The sequence below is a fragment of the Sylvia atricapilla genome, chromosome 26 (genome assembly GCF_009819655.1).
Source record: "Sylvia atricapilla isolate bSylAtr1 chromosome 26, bSylAtr1.pri, whole genome shotgun sequence".
NCBI classification, from domain to species: domain Eukaryota; kingdom Metazoa; phylum Chordata; class Aves; order Passeriformes; family Sylviidae; genus Sylvia; species Sylvia atricapilla.
In genome coordinates this window covers 4,359,333-4,379,739 of record NC_089165.1, presented here as the reverse complement: position 1 = coordinate 4,379,739, position 20,407 = coordinate 4,359,333, and the positions used below count along the sequence as shown (strand labels likewise).

The window sequence follows — 20,407 nt, the reverse complement described above, 5'->3', positions numbered from 1 at the left end:
CACCGGGGGCCGTTTCCCTGGCTGCCGCTGTGGTGGATCACCCGTCGCCTTTCGGCGACAATCACATGGTAAAGAAAGCAGGAGCGGCCCGGCTCCGTCTGGAGCGTTTCCTGCCTCACCTGTTGGTGCCATCGCGGCCGGGGACAGCCCGGGGACAGCCCGGGACAGCCCGGGGACAGCCCGGGGACGCACGGGGACAGCCCGGGGGCGAGCCGGGGACAGCCCGGGCTCGGCCGCCCCTGCCGCGGGGTGCGCTGGATGCAGAACCTGCACGAGCAAAGCAAGCTCTGTACCGTTGGCAGGGCCTGACCAGTGACAAATGGGACACGGTGGCCTTGGGACCCTGCAGCCAGGCCCCAGGGACCTCCAGGGTTTGGTGGTGTCCCCCCAAAGCGGCGGTGAGGGGTTGGGTCCCCTGAGGGGGAGGAAGGGCAGAGGGCTGGCACAGGGAGAGTCTCCGGGCTGCCGTGTGCTAACGGGTTTTGTTTCCTATTTAATTACAGTTTTGTCAAATTAAATCCCCAAAGGGATGGGGGATTAAGATCCCTCTCTCCTCCTTGTGCCGGTCCCCAGCCCCCACTCCCGGGGCCCCCAGTGCTGGGGCATCACCCCTGGCCTCCAGCAGCTCCCAGTTCAGCCCAGTTCGGGCCGCTGGTGCCATGGCAGTGGCTGTGGCTGTGACAATGGCTGTGGCAGTGACAATCACAGTGTCGGTGACAGTGGCAGTGATGGTGACAGTGGCAGTGGCTGTGGCCGTGGCAGTGTCGTGCCAATGTGTCGTGGCTGTGGCTGTGGCAGTGACAATGACAGTGGCAGTGACAGTGGCAGTGTCACGCCGATGTGCCGTGGCTGTGGCAGTGGCAGTGGCGGTGGCAGTGACAATGGCAGTGGCAGGGTTGTGGCAGTGGCAGTGACAATGGCAGTGACAATGGCAGTGGCTGTGGCTGTGGCAGTGGCTGTGGCAGTGGCTGTGGCAGTGGCGGTGGCAGTGACAATGGCAGTGGCAGGGTTGTGGCAGTGGCAGTGACAATGGCAGTGACAATGGCAGTGGCTGTGGCTGTGGCAGTGGCTGTGGCAGTGGCTGTGGCAGTGGCGGTGGCAGTGACAATGGCAGTGGCAGGGCTGTGGCTGTGACAATGACAGTGGCAGGGCTGTGGCTGTGGCAGTGGCAGTGGCAGTGGCAGTGGTGGTGGCGGTGGCAGTGACAATGACAGTGGCAGGGCTGTGGCAGTGGCAGTGACAATGGCAGTCCCTGTGGCAGTGGCAGTGACAATGGCAGTGGCGGTGGCAGTGACAATGGCAGTGGCGGTGACAGTGACAGTGGCAGTGTCGTGCCGATGTGCCGTGGCTAATCCTCGCTCTTCCCGGTGTAATCCCGCCCGCCGGGATAATCCCATCAAACCCGCCAGCGCCGCGGGCTCAGCGCAGGGTCTGGCGCCGGGGGGACCTGGGGGGACACGGGGGGGGACACGGGAGGGGACACGGGAGGGGACACGGGAGGGGACACGGGGAGGGGGGGACACGGGGAGGGGACACGGGAGGGGACACGGGGAGGGGACACGGAGAGGGGACACGGTGACCCCGGGGGAGCGGCGGCTGCGGGAGGGAGCGCGGGGCTGCGGGAGCTCGGCTGGGGAAACTGAGGCACGGAGCAGGGACAGGGGCGGGAGGGAGGCAGCGCTGGGAGCAGCCCCAGGGCGCTGGGAGAGGGCGGGATGGGACCAGCCGGCGGTGGCAGCACCCGCGGGTCACCCCGAGGGACAGCCCGGCCCTGGTGGCACGGTGGGGACATCGCGGGCATTTCTCTCCTCCCCATCCGTCCCCTCCCGCCGGGAGAGAGCGCCGGGAAATCGGGAAGTGTCAGGGAGGAGGTTTGGGAGGTGGGAGCCGGGATCCATCCCTGCCGTGTGCCCAAAATAACCCAAAAATAACCCGTCCCTGCTGTGCTCATCCCTCGTGCCAGCCCGGTGTGCACAGCCCTGGTCACACGTGTGACAACACACGGCTCACACGTGTGACAGCCGTGAACACACCTGGACACGTGTGACAGCCATGAACACACCTGGACACATGTGACAGCCATGAACACACCTGGGCATGTGTGACAGCTATGAACACACCTGGACACATGTGACAGCCATAAACACACAGGGACAGGTGTGACACCCGTGAACACACCCGGACATGTGTGACACCCCGTGAACACACGTGCACACGTGTGACACCCCACGCACACACACACAGGTGCCACCCGGTGCCCACATGCCATCACACACGGGTGCCAGCTGGTGCCACATTCCTGCACATGTGTGTCACCCGGTGCCTTCTGCCACCCCCTGCGCATGCACACGACAGCTGGTGCACACACAGTGACACAGAGCGACATGTGACACGTGTGACATCTGCTGTACACACACACAGTGACACACGGTGCACACGCAGGCACACACAGCGACACGTGTGACACCTGTACACACACACACGACACACGGTGACACCCCCCGCACACACGTGACAGCCCGTGCACACCCCCCGGGCACAGATGGCACCTGGCACACCTGGCAGGGGACAGGGACACCGTCCTGCCCTCGGGCTTTGGGCGCTGCTGCCCGAGGAGCCGCGCCGGCGGTGGCGGCGGTGGCGATGGTGGCGCGGGCGGAGGTGACAGCGGCGGTGGCAGCGGTGGCCGGGTGGCGCCGCGGGCTGTGCCGGCAGAACAAGGAGCAGCTCCGAGGGCGGTGAGGCCGCTCGGACCTTCCGGCGAGGCGGCAGCGCAGCGCGCTGGAACAATGGCCCTTTGTTCTGCGCGCCGCGGCATCCCACAGCCCGGCCTGATCCTGCATCCCACAGCCCATCCTACATCCCATATCCCATCCTGCATCCCATATCCCATCCTGCATCCCACAGCCCGGCCTGATCCTGCATCCCACAGCCCATCCTGTATCCTACATCCCACAGCCCATCCTACATCCCATATCCCATCCTACATCCCATATCCCATCCTACATCCCATATCCCATCCTACATCCCACAGCCCATCCTGCATCCCATATCCCATCCTGTATCCTACATCCCATATCCCATCCTGTATCCCATATCCCATCCTGCATCCTGCAACCCAAATCCCTTCCTGCATCCCATTCCATAGCCTGGCCTGCATCCCACCCTGTGTCCCACCCTGCATCCCACCCTGTGTTCCCTAAACCAGCCTGAATCCTCCATCCCACCCTGCATCCCATCCTCCACCCCATCCTCCACGCTGCATCCCAGCCCCATCCCACTCCACATCCCACATCCCAAACTCCATCTGCACATCCAGTGCACATCCTGCCTCCCACTCCTCACCCACATCCCACGCTCCCCGCTGGCCCCGGCAGTCCCCGCAGCCAGCGCGGCTCCCAGCGCCCCTGGGGCTCCCAGCGGGGTGTGGGGTGTCCCCCCACTGCTCCCTGTGTCCCCAGCCCCGACAGAGGACACTTCCCAAACCGACAGCGGGATGGAGACAGTGGCACTGGGGAGGAGGATGAGGAGGAGGCCGCAGGGCGAAGGCTCACGTGCTCTCACCCACACCTTGGCACCGGAAGCCACTTGTCACTTTGTCACCCCTCTGGGCACCCCGCGGTGGCGTGAGGAGGTTTGCTGGGGGTGGCCGTGGCTCTTGTCCCCGCCGGTGTCCCCGTCCCCTGGTGCTCCTGGGAGCTGGGGGGCTCAGGATGGAAGGTGGGCACCCTGAGTGACCAGGTGACCAGGTGACCAGGGCCACCATCACCCTGGGGACAGCAGGATGCTGGGCATGGAGAGGCTACGGGGACACTGAGGTGACACTGAGGTGACCTGCCACCCCCAGCCCCTCTCTGCCCCGTGTAACCCAGCGGATATTTAACTTTATTTAAATACAATAAGAGTTTGAAGATAATCTGCCCGGGAAGTGCCGGTTCTGGGCCTGGAGAGAAAAAGTTCATTTTCCCGGCTGGAGCAGTGGATGGGGGGACCTGAACATCAACAAACCCCCAAAACCCAACATCCAACTTTATCAGGGCCTAAAAACCGAACCAACGGCGGGGCTGAGCCCGGTCCCGGCCTCCCGGAGCCTCATGTGGCGCTGGGCTCGGTGCGTGTCCTGTCGGGCTGCTCTCGGAGGGCTGCCGTGCGTTGGGGTGCCTTTGGGTGCCTTTGGGGTGCCTTTGGGGTGCCTTTGGGGTGCCCGGGAGCCGTGTGGTGTGCTCAGCAGCCTCCCAGCCCGGGAACGCTCCGTGTCCCGGGGTGTAATTGCAGGGTTCCCGCCCGGATGCCGGATGTAAACCACTCCGCCTTGTTATTGTATGGTCTCCCATGGGGGCTGAGCACGAGCTGGTGGCCCTCTGCCTGCTGGCGGGACAGGATCCCGTGGGGACAGCGGTCCTCGGGAAGGGGACGCTCTGGGGAAGGGCTCCTCGGGCTGGGACACGCTGGGGCCAACGGGCTCCGTGAGGAGGAGGCGCGCGGTGACAGGAATCCCTGGGGACAAGGGGAATCCCCGGGGACAGCCAGGTTGCAGGGAGGTGCCCGCCCGGCGCTGGCAGGGTTGGGGGCTCCAGGGCGGGGAGCAGGAACGGGGGGGTGTCCCCTCTTCCCCGCCCGAGAGGAAACTGAGGCACGAGGCCGGCGGTGACTCGGATCTGCTCCTGCCGCCGCCCCGGGCCATGCGGGTGACAAGGAGAGGTGACAGGGTGAGATCCAGGGGGACCCTGCCAGGGCACGGAGCCCCTGGGGTGGCACAGCGCGAGGGGGGTGAGTGCCTTTGGGGACAAGGGCATGTGGGGCTTTGGGGCAAGGGGATGAAGGGAACGGCTGTTTTGGGGGGACAGAGAGATTGTGCCGCTTTGGGGACAGGGGAGGTGACAGTCTTTGGGGGGGACCGCGGGGGGATGTGTGTCAGTAGGGACAAGTGGCTGGGGGACACCAGCGGGATGGGAGGATCCTGTCCCATAGAACTGGGGGGGGGACAAAGGCTGTGAACTGGGGGGACAACAGGGGACAAGGGCTGTGATTGGGGTACAGCTTTGGGGACAGCGGACTAGGGCTGGGGGGACACAGCACTCCGTCTGCCACCCCCTCTGTCCCCCCTCCCTGCCCGGGGTTTATTTCGGCGTGACGCGTGATCCTCCTCGCAGGAAACCGTCCTTAATATGCAGATGAGCCTGTATTTAATATGCAAATCACCATGCGGCTCTGGCCGGCCACCAGCACCGCCGGCGTGCTGGAACGGACGTGTCGGGCACCCATGGGTGTCACCCGGGGGGTGCCGAGGGGGCACCCACAGCTGCAGCCACCTCTGGGAACCCACGGGGGTGACAAAGCCACCCAAGGTGACCGCGGGGTCCCCCCCATCCCCGTGCCCTTGGTGGCTTGCGGTGTCCTGGGGTCCGGAGGCTGTGTCCCCACCCGGTGGGCGATGGGGAGGGGACAGCGCCAAGGAACAGGGGCCAGGCAGCGGGGCTATAAACGGCAGCTGTAAGCGGAGCCGGTAACCGGAGCGGGAGGCCCGGGGGACATTCGAGCCGCCGGCGGGGCCGTGGAAGCGCCAAGGTAAATGGTGGCTGCTGTGTCCCCCCCCCGCCACGCCGGTGACCCCCCAGCCCTGTCACCCGCGCGGGACCCCGGCGGTGCCCGTGTCCCCCCGTGCTCTCGGCACCCCGCGGCTCTGGGGGCTGCCCGAGCCCCCCCCGGGAGGTGCCGCTTGGGAAGGGGGGGACCCGGGGCAGGAGACAGGGACAGGGACAAGGCCAGCGCGCGGTGCCAGGTGGCCGGGGTGACATTTGCTCCGTCCCGCCGTGGGGACAGCTGCTTCCTGGCTCTGCCATCTGAACCGGGCCCCGAACGGAAACCCGGGGGGGCTGAGCCCCCCAGCCCCGGCAGCTGGGATTGGGGGGTCCCCGGGCGGTGGGGGGACCCTGCTGGTGACCCCCAAACCCCTCTGTGGCAATGGGTGGCACTGTGTGACCCCATGAGCGAGGGATGCTCTGGGCACCGGGGGGCACATTTTGGGGGCTGAGCACGTGTGGGGGGTGTGTAAAGGCCTCATTAGCATATCTATGACTAATGATTTCTTCTTGGCGTTGGGCGCCTTCTGAAGGAAATGACCCCAAACCCCGACATTACACCGGTGGATTGGGATGTGATATTGAGGTTATATCCCAAAAGTATTTTCAGGGATTTCACTGTTGGTGTCCTCGGCCTTTCCCACCCGCCCCGTTCCTCAGTGTGTGTCCCCTGCCCCAGATCTTCCCAATGTCCCCCCATTCTCCTGTGTGTTCCCCCCTTTCCCCTGTATTTCCCTCTGTGTCCCCTTTCCTCCTTCCGGTGTCCCCTCCTTCCGGTGTCACCCCCACTCCCGGTGTGTCCCCCCGTCCGGTGTCCCCCTCTTCCCATTGCCATTCCAAAGGGGTTTATGAGGATGGGGGACCCGCTGAGGCCGGGGGGACCCCGCTGTCCCTCTGTCCCCGCTCTGTGCCCGGGGGGTCTCACCGGTTCCTCCGTGCCGCCCGCTTTCCCGTGGGGACGCCGCGGTGCCGCTCGGGGGGTCCCACGGTGCCCCCCCGGGTCCCCGGCTGCCGGTGACAGCTGCCGGGGTGATGGGGGGGGGTTGGTGGCTCCGGTTACGGTGACATCCAGCCCTACCTTCCCACCTGGCGCGGGCGGGGGGCGCGGGCCCCTCTCCCCGGGGGTCTCGGGGCTTGACGTGACAGCTGAGCCGCGCTCGGAGCCCCCAGCGCCGCCGGGGCGGCCCGGGGCGGGGGGCACACACCCCCAGCTCGGGGACCCCCGTGCCAGCGGCAGGGACAGTGGCGACACGCTGGTGACACGGTGGTGGCACGGTGGTGACACGGTGGTGACACGGTGGTGGCACAGGGCCGGCGGCGGAGGCGGCCGGAGCAGCTCAGGTGGCAGAGCGCGGCGCTGGGGAGGGGCTTCCCAGCCCCGGGAAGGGGGGACACAGTGACCCCCCGGCTGTGGGAACCGGGGACATCCCGCCCTGCTCAGAGCCCCGGGGACTGCCGCCAGAGGGGGAACACTGGGTGTGTCACCCCAGGCCGGGGGTCGCGGAGCTGTTGGGGGGGGACGGGTCAAGCAGCTCCCGGCGCCCCCCAAAGCTCCGTGTGCGCGGGGTGAGGGCTGAGCGCTCCGCCACGGGGAAACTGAGGCACGGAGCGGGGACGGGGACAAGGGACACGGCCGAGGCCGTTCGCCAAGCGGAGACCCCCCCTCACTCCCGGCACAGCCCCCGCTGTCCCCAGCCGCTGCCTCAGTTTCCCCGCAGCCCCTGGGGACACGCGCGGTGACAGTCCCCGTGGCCCGGCGCCGCCGTGAATGGGTCCCTGTTTGTCCCCCCCGTGCTGCCGTGTCCCCGTCCCCGCCGTGCCCCCTCCTCTTCCCGCTGCCTTTTCTTTTCCCGCACAATCCCGGCATTTACGGCGCCGGAGGCTCCGCTTACCCCGCGCCCGCTGCTGTCACCACGCGGGCTGGGGACGGTGACACCGGAGCCCCCAAAGGGGCTCCAGGCGCCCGAGGCAGCGACAGACCCCCCCCGGGTCCCCAGACCCCCTCCGGAGAGGGCGGATCCTCCCTGAGCCCTTCCCCGGGGGGGCTTTTTGGGGGTCCCCCTTCTTTGGTGGCTTTCGGTGACAAACGAGCCACCAACGGCTCTTTTCCTGTCTGCTGGGGACACCATGGGGACAGAGCTGGGTGTCACTGGGAGCTCTGTGGCACTGTGGGGACAGGATGGGATGTCCCTGAGATAGTGGGGACATGGTTGGGTGTCCCAGGGGTGGTGACACCCTGAGGATGGGGTCAGTTGTCCCCAGGGGCTGTGACACCAGGGGCAGGTCCCAGCGGGGTCACCTCCTGCCCGGGGGCTGTGACACAGCGGGGTCGGGGTCAGATGTCCCCGGGGGCGGTGGCACCACACAGGGGACCGCGGTGGGGACAGAGCGGGTGTCACCCGGGCCGGTGACACCACGGAGGGGCTGGGGACGTGTCCCCCCCGCTGGCAGCGCCCAGGCGCGGTGACCCCCGGCCCCACACAATGTCACCCGTGGCCGGTCCCCGCGGGGAGGAGGGCGCCTCTTCGATCGCTCCCTGCTCCCATGGAATTAGGGATCAATTAATTCCCTGCGCGCCTGCTAATTACCCAGGCCGGCCCCAGCCCCTCGGGGACGGGGGACAGGCGGGGGATGGTGGCCCCGCGTGGTGAGGGGACAGTGGTGGTGGCCCTGGGGCTGTCTGTCTGCATCGGGGCTGCTGTGACACCCTCAAGTGTCCCCGGAGATTTGGGATGGGGAACGGCATTTTGGCTTCCCTCTTGTCCCCATGTCCCCGTGTCCCCCTGTCCCTCTGCCCAGGCGTCCTCACTCTCCTGTCCCCGTGTCCCCAGCCCTGCCATGTCACCACGTGCTGCCGGTGACAAGCCACCAGCGTGGCCCCAGCCCCCAGAGACACCCGCGGGTTTGGGGTGCCCGGGGGGTCTCACCCCGGTGGGTGCTGCCCCCCCAGCCCTGCCCGTGCCCGCAGGTGCCCACCCAGGGCAGGGGCCACCATGGGACCCCCACCCCGTGTCCCCCTGGTGCTGCTGCTGCTGCTGGCGGCCGAGAGGACGGCGAGGGGCACGTTCCCCGAGGAGCCCGGCCCCATCGCCGTGGCCGCCCCGGACTGTGAGTGCCCACCCGGGGCTGGGGCACGGAGGGGGCACGGCCTGGCATGGAAAGGGGGTTTGGGGTGAGGGCAGGCGGGGGAGCCCAAGGGAGGGTTTGGGACCACCCGTGGGCAGGGCCGGGCTTTGGGTTACTTTTGGGGGTACCTGTGGAAGGGCTCTGCGGGTTTTGGGGTGCTGTGGGGTTTTGGGGGTACCTGTGGAAGGGCTCTGGGGGTTTTGGGGTGCTGTGGGGTTTTGGGGGTACCTGTGGAAGGGCTCTGGGCGTTTTGGGGTGCTGTGGGGTTAAGGCAGCTGGGGGGGCACCCATGGGGTGGGATTTGGGGCGGAAGGCAGGAGGGAGGTGTCTCTGGGGCGGGGGGCTGCCTGGGCTGTGTGGGGGTGCCCGTGTGACCCCCGTGCCCCCCCAGACGTGAAGCACTACCCCGTGTTCGTGGGCCACGGCACCGCCCGCCCGGGGGGCCCCGAGGGGGGCAGCACCCAGCGCCTCAACATCCAGCGCATCCTCAAGGTCAACAGGACCCTCTTCATCGGGGACAGGTCTGCACCCCAAAGGCTCCCCTCCTCCGCCCTGGCACCCCACAGCCACCCCACTGCTCTGTGCGGGGACGAGCCCACCACCTGCCCGGGGCACCCCAAAGTGGGGCACTGGGCGCGGGGTTCATTGGCACTGCCCTGGGGCTGTTCATTGCCCACCCCAGCACCCCAAACCTTCCCGGGGGGTGGGTCCTGTAGCCCCAAGGCTGTGGGGGCACACCCCAGCTGTGGAGTGGTGACACCCGTGTCCCCCTCACAGGGACAATGTCTATCGGGTCAGCCTGGAGCCCAGCGGGGCCGCTGAGATGCGCTACCACCGGGTAAGTGCCGGGGGTCCCGGGGGTCCCGGGGGGTCCCAGGGAGCTCTGAGAGGCCTCGAGGGGGTCTCAGGGGGACGCTGTTGGCTTGTCCCCGTCCCCACACTGGTTTTTCCCACCCAGAAACTGACATGGCGCTCGAACCAGCACGACATCAGCATCTGCAGGATGAAGGGCAAGCACGAGGTACGGGCTGCGGGATCTGCACCCCACGGGCACCCCCGGGTGGGGACTGAGCACCCTCTGTGGCCGTGTCACACCCTGTCTCCTCCCCGCTGTCACCACTGCTGTATCTCTGATTTATTGGCCGCTGGGATAATTTGATTTGTAATTAATGATTGGGGGCCAGAAATGCCATTCCCAGGCCCCATAAATGCAGCTGTGGGGTGAGAACAGCCATCCCCTCACACTGGTGAGGATCTGGGTGCGCTGGGGTGAGGTGAGGGGGGTTTGGGGGTGCCGAGGGTCACAGTCCCCTCTCCCGGCGCAGGCAGAGTGCCGAAATTTCGTGAAGGTGCTGCTGGTGAGGAACGAGAGCCTCCTCTTCGTCTGTGGCACCAACGCCTTCAACCCCGTCTGCGCCAACTACAGCGTGAGCCTCCGCGAGGGTCCCCGTGTGGGAGGGGGCCTGGGGACAGGGCAGGAGGGGACACCCATGAGAAGGGTTTTGGGGCCAGGGCAGGAGGGGACACCATGGGAAGGGTTTTGGGGCCAGGGGACACCATGGGAAGGGTTTTGGGGTCAGGGGACACCATGGGAAGGGTCTGCAGCATCAACTCCTTCAGCCCTGTCTGTGCCAAGTACAGCCTGACCCCCCCTCAGGATGGGGACCCGGGTGTCCCCCGTGCCCGGGTGTGTCCCCATGTCCCCTCTCACCCGCTCTAGATGGACACGCTGGAGCCCGTCGGGGACAACATCAGCGGCATGGCCCGGTGTCCCTACGACCCCAAGCACGCCAACGTGGCCCTGTTCACAGGTCAGTGGTGGCACTGGCAGTGTCACAGCGGGCACCGTGTCCCCCGGCCCCGCTGACAGCCCTGTCCCACGCAGGGGGGGATGCTCTTCACGGCCACGGTGACGGATTTCCTGGCCATCGACGCCGTCATCTACCGCAGCCTCGGGGACAGCCCCACGCTGCGCACCGTCAAACACGACTCCAAGTGGTTCAAAGGTGTGTCCCCACGCCTGGCCGAGCCAGGACACGGCTCGTGTCCCCTGTGAGCCCACCCTGGGCCGTCCCTGACCCCGCTGTCCCCACAGAGCCCTACTTCGTGCACGCCGTGGAATGGAGGAGCCACGTCTACTTCTTCTTCCGGGAGATCGCCATGGAGTTCAACTACCTGGAGAAGGTGGGACACATCCCGCCGGGAGGGAGACAAATCCCTGAGCTGCCTTCCAACCCAAACCATTCTGTGATGCCCCCAGGGACAGCCGGGACAAGGGGACGGCCACTGGGGCCGGGTGGTGACTGACGGGTGTCCTCCCACAGGTGGTGGTGTCCCGGGTGGCCCGGGTGTGCAAGAACGACATGGGGGGCTCTCAGCGGGTGCTGGAGAAGCAGTGGACGTCCTTCCTCAAGGCCCGGCTCAACTGCTCCGTGCCGGGCGATTCCCACTTCTACTTCAACGTCATCCAGGCCGTGACGGACATCCTGGAGCTGGACGGGCGGCCCGTGGTGCTGGCCGTGTTCTCCACGCCCGCCAACAGGTCAGAGCCCCTCGTGCCCTGCCCGGAGCCCCCGGCTCAGAGCTGGGATCCAGGCTGGAGCCTCAGGGGGAGCTGGGAGGAGCGGTGGGTGAAGCCCGGGGTGGGTCCTGGGCAGGAAATGGGCTGGTCTCCATCGGGGATCTGCAGGGCCCTTTGCAGTCCCTGGGGCTCACCCCAGCGCCGTGTCCCCGCAGCATCCCCGGCTCCGCCGTCTGCGCCTTCGACATGAGCCAGGTGGCCGCCGTCTTCGAGGGACGGTTCCGGGAGCAGAAGTCACCCGAGTCCATCTGGACGCCTGTGCCGGAGGACATGGTGCCAAAGCCACGGTGAGGGCTGGGGACAGGGGAGGGGACAGGGGAGGGGACAGGGGAGGGGACAGGGCCGGGGACAGGGGAGGGGACAGGGCTGGGGACAGGGCTGGGGACAGGGCCGGGGACAGGGCCGGGGACAGGGGAGGGGACAGGGCTGGGGACAGGGCCGGGACAGGGCCGGGGACAGGGGAGGGGACAGGGCTGGGGACAGGGCTGGGGACAGGGCCGGGGACAGGGCCGGGGACAGGGGAGGGGACAGGGCTGGGGACAGGGCCGGGACAGGGCCGGGGACAGGGGAGGGGACAGGGGAGGGGACAGGGCCGGGACAGGGCTGGCAGGGACACTGGTGGGACTGAGGAAAGGAACAGGGCTGGGGACGGGGACAGTGGCAGCCACAGCCAGTCCCCGCGGGCATGGGGACAGCGCTGGGGACAGAGGTGATGATAACCACGGCCAGCACCAGCGGCGCTGGGGACAGGCTGGGGACAGGCTGGGGACAGCGCCACTGAGCCGTGCCGTGGCCGCAGGCCCGGGTGCTGCGCGTCCCCGGGGATGCGCTACAACTCCTCCAGCGCCTTCCCCGACGAGATCCTGAACTTCGTCAAGACCCACCCGCTGATGGACGAGGCGGTGCCGGCCCTGGGCAACGCCCCCTGGATCCTCCGCACCATGACCCGGTGGGTGCCCCAGGGGGCTGGGGGGCACTGGGGACACTGGGGGACACTGGGGACACTGGGGGACACTGGGGACACTGGGAGGGCTGGAAGGGGCTGGCCAGAGCCTCCCGTGCTGCCTCTCCACGCTCGTGCCAGCGCTGGGAGCGCTGGGAGAGCTGATAAATCTCATACACTTTGCAGTCAAGATTGTCTCGTCCTAATTAAATCTGCCTTAATTGCTGCTTGATGGGGAATTAATCAAGCGCCGCTCTCGGGCCGCAGCCTCCTGCCGGCAGGGCAGCTGGGGTGTGAGCAGGGGATGGGGACAGGGACACGGAACGGGGACAGGGGCATGGGATGGGGAGGCGAGGATGGGGACAGAGATGTGGGGCTGGGGACATAGGGCTGGGGACAGGGACACGGAGATGGGGTTGTGGGGCTGGATCCTCACCCTGCCCCAGTTTCCCGCTCCCTGGGGACACCTGGACTCCCCCACACCCCAACTCTGCTCCCTCCATCCCCACGCAGGTACCAGCTCCGTAAGATCGTGGTGGACACGGCCGCGGGGCCCTGGGGGAACCACACCGTGGTGTTCCTGGGCTCCAGCAGCGGCACCGTGCTCAAGTTCCTCATCCTGCCCAACGCCAGCAGCAGCCCCGCGCCCGCCGCCCCCGGCAGCCAGAGCGTCTTCCTGGAGGAGTTTGAGACCTACCAGCCCGGGAGGTGAGTGCCCAGAGAGGGGAGAGGGGGCAAGAACAGGGGCGGGCGGGGTGCTCAGGGGGGTGGATGGAGAAGACGGGTGAGAGGGATGGATGAGAAAATCTCCTCTGGACCGGGCCAGGCTCTGTGGAGGGCGCTGTGGAGCAGGGCTGTGATGAGCTCTGCCCTGTCCCCAGGTGCGGCCGGGACACGGAGGACGAGCGGCGGCTGCTGGGGCTGGAGCTGGACAAGGCTGCGGGCTCGCTGCTGCTGGCCTTCCCCCCGTGCGTGGCCAGGGTGCCCGTGGCTCGCTGCCAGCAGCACTCGGGCTGCATGAAGTGAGTGTCTGGGGCTGGGCAGGGCTCTCCGGAGGTGGCTGTGCATCACCTCACACCCCGGCGGCTCACCCCGAGCTGGGATCCGGCCAGGCGGGGCTCAGCTCGGCTGGGGAAACTGAGGCACAGCTCGGAGCGAGTCCCTCGCGGGGCCCGGGGGTTGTGTCCCCCCATCGGGGCTGACCCTGACATCTCTGCCCCTGCAGGAACTGCCTCGGGAGCCGGGATCCCTACTGCGGCTGGACACCCGAGGGCTCCTGCGTCTTCCTGGAGCCCAGCCCCAGGTAAGGCTGCCCGGCCTGGGGACAGTGAGGGGACAGTGGTGTCCCCAGAGCCCAGCCCCAGGTAAGGCTGCCCGGCCTGGGGACAGTGAGGGGACAGTGGTGTCCCCAGAGAGCATCAGGTGCTGCAGCCCCCAATCGCTGAGCCCCGACAAACTCCTGGCTCACTGAGGGGGGCTGGGAGACTCTGCCAGGCCATTCGGGACCCACTGACCCCCCAACCTGCACCCCCAGGGTGGCCTTCGAGCAGGACATCGCCGGCGGCAGCACGTCCCACCTGGGCGAGTGCGAGGGTGAGTGCGGGGCGGGGACAGCGCTCGGGGACGCGGCGGTGGCACCCGCAGGTCCCCTGACGCGTCCCCCACCCCCAGGGCTGGTGACGGAGAGCTTCGTGGACGAGCCGGACGGGCTGGTGTCCGTGAACCTGCTGGTGATCTCCTCCGTGGCCGCCTTCGTCATCGGCGCCGTCATCTCCGGTTTCAGCGTGTGCTGGTTCATCGGGCACCGGGACCGCAAGGAGCTGGCGCGGCGCAAGGACAAGGAGACGATCCTGGCGCACAGCGAGTCGGTGGTGAGCGTCAGCCGCCTGGGCGAGCGGCGGGCCCGCGGGGCGCTGCTGGCCCCGCTCATGCCCAACGGGTGGCCCAAGGAGCTGGGCAAGGTCACCCAACACGACCTGGACTCGGGGGTGCTGCCCACGCCGGAGCAGACCCCGCTGCAGCAGAAACGCTGCCCCGGAGCGCTCCAAAACTGCACGTGGGAGCAGAGCCACAACATCATCAACGCGGCTTTGCGGGACCCTGGAGGCTCCGGGCCCGCGGGCGCCGGGCGCGGGGGCTCGGGCCGCCCGCCGCGGGGCATCCCCCTCTCCTGCCACGCCATCCTGGTGGACCAGGAGCTGGAGGCCGAACTCAGCGACTCCTCAGGTGACGGGCACTGGGCTCGGGACCCTCAGGAGGGTCCCCGCAGCCGGCAGCACCCAGCCGCCGGCGCCCGCCGCCCGCCCCGCGGCTCCTACGGCGACTTCGGCGGGACGCCGCACCCCAGCCCCGAGCGCCGGCGGGTGGTCTCGGCACCCAGCGGGGACGGGGGAGACTTTACCGAGGGGCCGCCCTGGCACCCCGAGCAGCTGAACTTCAACGCCAACAACGGCACGGGCCGCCCCGGCGCCCACCTCAAGAGGAACCACACGTTCAACAGCGGCGAGGCGGCGGCGGGCGGCTACGGGCGGCACGGGACGGCGGCCAGGGCAAGCCGGGCACCGGGCACCCCGCGGCCGCTGACGGACCTGCACCACCTCCTGCGCTACGGCGTGGAGCGGACTCCCTCGGGCAAATAGGCTCGCCGCCTGTGCGCGTCCCCTGGCCAGGACACTGCTGGGGTCCCCGGCGCCCTGGGGACAGGGAGGGGCGGCCGCCAGGAGCTGCAGAGGTGCTGCCGGGGTGAGGGGGGGGACAGGCACCCCCCGGATGGGGTTTGGGGGTGTCCCCGGCTGGCGTGGGGCGGTGCCCTGCGTTCTGGCTTTGTCCCACATGCCGGTGGGGGGCCCGGCCACCGTGTCCCCTCCCCAGGCTGGGCCCAGGGCCCGCAGCAGCACCCTGGGAGGGGGATCCCTGGGGGGCAGCGGGATGGACACACGGACACGGGCACTGGGCCGTGCCCCCCAGCCCCTCGGCCCGTCAGTGACACCCGGGGGGAGGGGGCTTTTGGGTGCTGCCAGCCCCCTGGGGACATCCGGCCGGGGGTGCATCGGTTGTGGTGATGGAACCTGGTGAACATTTTTGGGTGCGGGGGGCTGGGGGCCCCCCGAATGTGGCGTTGTCCGGGGATGGGGCACACTCCCACCCCCAGTCTGGGGTCAACCCCTTTCCCAGTGCCAGCCTGGGGGGTGCCCGTCCTTCCCCACCCCCGGCAGCCCCTCCTGGAAAGCACAGCCGGGGTGGGGGGACGCCGCTGGGGGTCCCCACCGAACCCACTCTCTGCTGGCAAAGGGTGCCCTTTCGGCGCCACCCCTGCCCGGCACCCACCCGGGGTGGCGTGTCGCGTCGCGGGGGAGTGGCAGGTCCCCAGAGGGTGGCAGGCTGTAAATAGGGCAGGGGGCGGCGGGAGCCCCCCCAGCGGCCATGCATGCGGCCGCCCGCGGGCTGTACCCCCGCGGCCCCAATAAACACCCGGTTACCGGAGGCGACTCCCCCGCCGCCGCCTCGGCACCTTCTTCACCCCCGCGGGAGCCGGGAGCACAGGGCCGGGGGGACACAGGGTGACATCCCCGCCGTGGGCACCCGCACACACCCCTGGCACCTCGGGCGCCCCTGTGCCCCCTCCGCACACCCGGCCCTGTCCCGCCCCACGAAGGGCCCGTCCCACTTTCCCCAATTCCCCCGGGATGAGGCAGTGCCACCACCGTGTCCCTGCCCGCGCCACCCCACACCCGCCCTGTCCCCTGCCTGTCCCCTTTCCCGGCCGTCTCACGTGGGGTCACCCACGGCCCTCTGTCCCCCGCCAGGCATTGCTGTCCCCTGGCCTGAGCACCCGCAGCGCCTGGGGGACACCTGGCACCCTGAGGGGCTCTGGTGGCACGGGGACACCTGGGGTGGGGACATCTGACAAAGGGACCCTTGATGTGGCCACACTTGGCCTGGGGACACCTGGCTTTGGGTTCCTTGTGGTTGGGGACGCCAGTCATTGGGTCCCGTGGCCTGGGGACACCAGGGGTGGGGACATCTGGCGTGGGGACACCCGGGCCGGAGGCCACCGGGTCTCCTGGCCTTGGTTCGCCTGGGATGGGGACACCTGGAGAGGGTGGGGACAGCGGCCATTGAGCCCCTTGAGGCGGGAACGAGTGGCAAGGGGACACGCGGCAAGGGGACACCTGGGATGGGGACACCGGGGGTGGGGACACCTGGAGCGGGGCGGGACACGTGAGAAGTGGCGGGGTGTCGGTGGCCGCTGCCCCCGCCGTTGTCCCCGCCGTTGTCCCCGCCGTTGTCCCCGTCGTTGTCCCCGCCGTTGTCCCCGTCGCCGTTCCCGGAGCGCCGCCACGAACGCGCCCCGACCCAAGCCCCGCCCACTGTGCCACGCCCAGCCCGTCTCATTGGCGGAGACCCGGCCACGCCCCTTCGCTGATTGGCTGCCGCCGCCCCCGCGGGGCCGGGCGGGGCGGGGCCCGGGGTCGCGATCTGGGCCGGGGGTCGCGACAGAAGCCCACCCCCACCCCCGTGAGTACCGTGCCCGGGGCTGGGCGGGGCGGGAGTGGGCCCGGGGGCGGCCCGGGGGCTCCACAAACGCTCCGGGGGGCTCCGGGTGGTCCCGGGGGGAGGCCGGAGGTGCCCGGGGGGTCCGGGGGAGGTCGGGGGTCCCGAGGTCTCCGGAGCACCCCAGGGACACCAGAGGGACACCCCTGGAAACTCAAGGGAACAAACGCAGGGGACCTGTCCCCCCGGTGACCTGGCCGGAGCCCCCCGGACCCCCGGAGGGCACAGGGCCAGGCCGGCGTCAGGGGGTCTGCTGGGGTCAGGGGGGGGCTTCCAGGGGTCAGGGGGGTCTGCTGGGGTCAGGGGGGTCTGCTGGGGTCAGGGGGGGTCCGCCGGGGTCAGGGGGGGCTGCCGGGGGTCAGGGAGGCTGCCGAGCGTCGGGGGCTCCGCCGGGGGTCAGGGGCTCCGCCGGGGCTCGGCTCCCTGCGGGTACCGGGGCTGTCCCGGCCGAGGTGACGGTGACGGGCGGCACGTCCCCAGGCGGGATTGCGACAGACCAGTCCAGCCTGGCTTCTGCTGAATCACCCAAAAACCCCTCCCTGGTCCCAAAAGGGGGTGTGGGGATCCCGGAGGGGGTGGGGGGATCTAAGCCCCCGTTTCCTGGCCGGGGAGAACCCAACCCCATCCCCAAACCCCTTTCGGACCCCTCACAACACCCCGGGAGCCCCCAGGACCCTCCAGCCGCTGCCACTCGGGTCACGAGCCGGTGGCTCTGAGCCCTCAGAGAGCAGGGGCTGGGGGCTGCTGAGGGTCTCATCCCCCGGAGGGTCCCCACCAGTGTCACCCACCCACGGCTCCCCAGAACCTCTCTTTTCCCACGGCAGCCACCATGTCGGCCGAAAACGCCGCGGTGCCGGCGGAGGCCGAGCCGGAGGCCGAGGTAGGGGGTGCGCGGAGGGTTTGGGGCTGGGCTGCGGGTGCCTCTGGGGACCCCGTGTTATTGTCCCCCGCCCTCAGAGCGTGGTGAGCCGCGTGGCCAACCTGGCGCTGGTGAGCTGCGCCTGCGGGGCCGTGGCCTCGGCGTACGGGCGCACCAAGGAGCGGCACCCCTGCGTGGGCTCCGTGTGCAGCGCCGCCGAGAAGGGGCTGAGGACGCTGAGGGCGGCGGCAGCGAGCGGGGCCCAGCCCCTCCTCACCCGGCTGGAGCCCCAGAGTGAGTGCGGGGGGGAGAGCAGCACCCCACGGGGATGGGGCACCCCAAAACTGCCTCTCACCGAGCTCCAATGAGGCAGCAGGAGGGGAATGGTTTGGTTTCACATCTCCGGTTTGTGTCGCCGATGAATAAAGGGCTGGAGAAGCTGCAGGGTTGGAGGGGAAAGACTTTACAAGTTCTGGGGTACCCCAAAACCTGGCCCTAGCAGAGCTCCTGCGAGGCACAGGGTGCTAAACCCACCTCTTTTCACATCTCCAGTTTCCACCGCCAACAAACTGGCCTGCAAAGGGCTGGACAAGCTGGAGGAGAAGCTGCCCATCCTGCAGCAGCCCCCCGAGAGGGTAACGTCACCCGGGGACACGGGCAGGGCTCTGGCACCGAGCGAGGAGCGGGGACAAGCCACCCCTGCGCTGTCCCTGCGCTGTCCCCTTGCAGGTGGTGGCCGGGACCAGGGAGCTGCTGTCGCGCACTGTGGCCAGGACACGCTCGGCGCTGGGGGACACCCGTGTGGGGCGGCTGCTGGCCACGGGCGTGGACACCGTGCTGGGCAAATCAGGGGAGCTGCTGGGTCGGTACCTCCCCGGGACACACAAGGAGCCGGGTGAGTGCCCCTCGTGTCCCAAATCTCGGGGTGTCAGCCTCTGCTGGGAGCCTGTTGCTCAGTGCCCACACGTGGTGACCCCACAGTGGTGCCACAGCGCCAAGGCCACCGTGACCCCACGCAGGGGACAGTCCCCGTGTGAAGGGCACGGTGATGGCACTGGGTGAACTCTCACCTGGAAACCCAAGAGCAAATATAGTCCCTGTGTGCCCGCCCGGGTATTTATAGCTTGGCACTGGGCGACATGGGGCAGAGCTGGCCTCATGTCACAGCTGTGGTGACCGCAGAGGCCACCTGGCTTGGGGTGGCATCTCCACATGACCTGGTGGCCAAGCATCCTGTGGCTGCTGTCGCTGGGCTCCAGTGCCCTGCACAGCCATGCTGCCCTCAGGCCTGGTCCCACAGCGGCAGGGACAGAGGTGACCACGGGCACAGAGGTGACCACGGGCACAGAGGTGACCAGGGGAAGGGAGGTGACCACAGGCACGGAGGTGACAACGGGCACAGAGGTGACCACAGGCACAGAGGTGACCAGGGACACGGAGATGACCAGGGACACGGAGGTGACCAGGGACACGGAGGTGACCAGGGACACGGAGGTGGCCGTGCAGGAGCAGCAGAGGCGGTGGCAGAGCTACTTTGTCCGCGTGGGCTCCCTGTCGGCCCGGCTGCCTCGCCGCGCCCTGCGGCGCTCGCTGGGGGACCTGCAGCGGGCCCGGCTCCGTGCCCAGCGCCTCCTGGCCCAGCTCCACCACGTCATCCGGCTGGTAAGGACGGGGCAGGGACAGTGCCAGCCCCGGGCCGGCCCCGGGTGGGCTCCCACCTGGCTGAACCTCCCCGCAGATCGAGGAGGGGCAGCGGGGCACGGACGGGCCCCGGCACAGCGCCCGGGAGCACCTGCACGGGCTGTGGCTGGAGTGGAGCCAGCAGGACGCGGTGCCCATGGAGGACAACGAGGTACGGGGCGTGGGGACCGTGGGGGGACAGATGGCTCCGTCTGGAGAGGGCGGGGACGGCGGCCATTGTGTCCCTCGAGGTGAGGACAAGGGGACACCTGGGGTGGGGACACCTGGAGCAGGGCTGGAGCGGCGGCCGCGGAGGGTGGTGCAGGTGTGGCTCCATCCAGGCGGGGTTGGGCTCCGTCCCCCCAGCCCCGCTGCCTGCTGCCCGCCCCGCAGGTGGAGGCTCGGACGCTGGCCATGCTCCAGGGCCTCCTGCAGCAGCTCCACGCCGCCTGCTCCCACCTGGCCGCCGGCGCCCGGGAGTTCCCCAGCAGCGTGCAGGAGACGGCGGGACACGTCCGGCACGGCGTGGAGGGCGTCCAGGCTGCCCTGGGCAGCGCCCGCTCCTTCCAGGAGCTGTCGGGCGCGGTGCTGGCGCGGAGCCGGGACGCGGTGACGCGGGCACAGCTCAGCCTGGAGGGGCTGCTGGAGCACGTGGGGCAGCACACGCCGCTGCCCTGGCTCCTGGGACCCTTCGCCCCCGCGCTGGTGGAGTATCCCGAGGACGTGCCGGTGGATATGTCCAAGTGGGAGGGCTGTGTCACCGTGGGGGGGACACGCCGGGTGCCAGCTGCCCCCCGGGTCTGCAGCCAGCGCTGAGTCACTGGTGTCGCTGAGCTGGGCGGGCACCCACCCAGAGCCACGAGCCCCAAATCCCACCGGGAGTGAGGGGACGATGGACACCGTGACCCGGCGTGGGACCCCAGTGTCGCGACCGGGGACTCCTGTGGCGATGGTGGCACTTGGAGGACAGAGTGTGAGTCTGTCTGCGATCCAGGGCTGCCTCAGCCTCAGGAGCACTGGGATTTTGTGTCTTAACAGCTTCAAACCGGTTGAAAGAGGAAGAAAACAAGTTTTTTGGCCTT

General features: G+C 68.9%; 2 protein-coding genes across 2 annotated transcripts; both read left to right on the top strand.

Annotated features, from left to right (window-relative positions):
• Positions 1-6,885: 6,885 nt before the first annotated feature.
• SEMA6B (semaphorin 6B) lies at positions 6,886-14,888 on the top strand. Its single transcript, XM_066336419.1, has 17 exons — positions 6,886-6,923; positions 8,551-8,690; positions 9,100-9,229; positions 9,486-9,546; positions 9,667-9,729; positions 10,034-10,135; positions 10,429-10,517; positions 10,593-10,714; positions 10,804-10,892; positions 11,033-11,250; positions 11,445-11,576; positions 12,089-12,238; positions 12,746-12,940; positions 13,114-13,254; positions 13,458-13,535; positions 13,767-13,825; positions 13,904-14,888. Exons 2-17 carry the CDS (start codon positions 8,576-8,578, stop codon positions 14,869-14,871), a joined length of 2,712 nt encoding a protein of 903 aa, XP_066192516.1. The 5' UTR covers positions 6,886-6,923; positions 8,551-8,575; the 3' UTR covers positions 14,872-14,888.
• Positions 14,889-15,655: 767 nt separating this feature from the next.
• LOC136371764 (perilipin-3-like) lies at positions 15,656-20,392 on the top strand. The gene is made up of 7 exons (XM_066336035.1): positions 15,656-15,792; positions 17,611-17,939; positions 18,198-18,280; positions 18,375-18,540; positions 18,946-19,307; positions 19,384-19,497; positions 19,719-20,392. The coding sequence occupies exons 1-7, from the start codon at positions 15,656-15,658 to the stop codon at positions 20,139-20,141; spliced, it is 1,614 nt and encodes a 537-aa protein (XP_066192132.1). The 3' UTR covers positions 20,142-20,392.
• Positions 20,393-20,407: the final 15 nt, after the last annotated feature.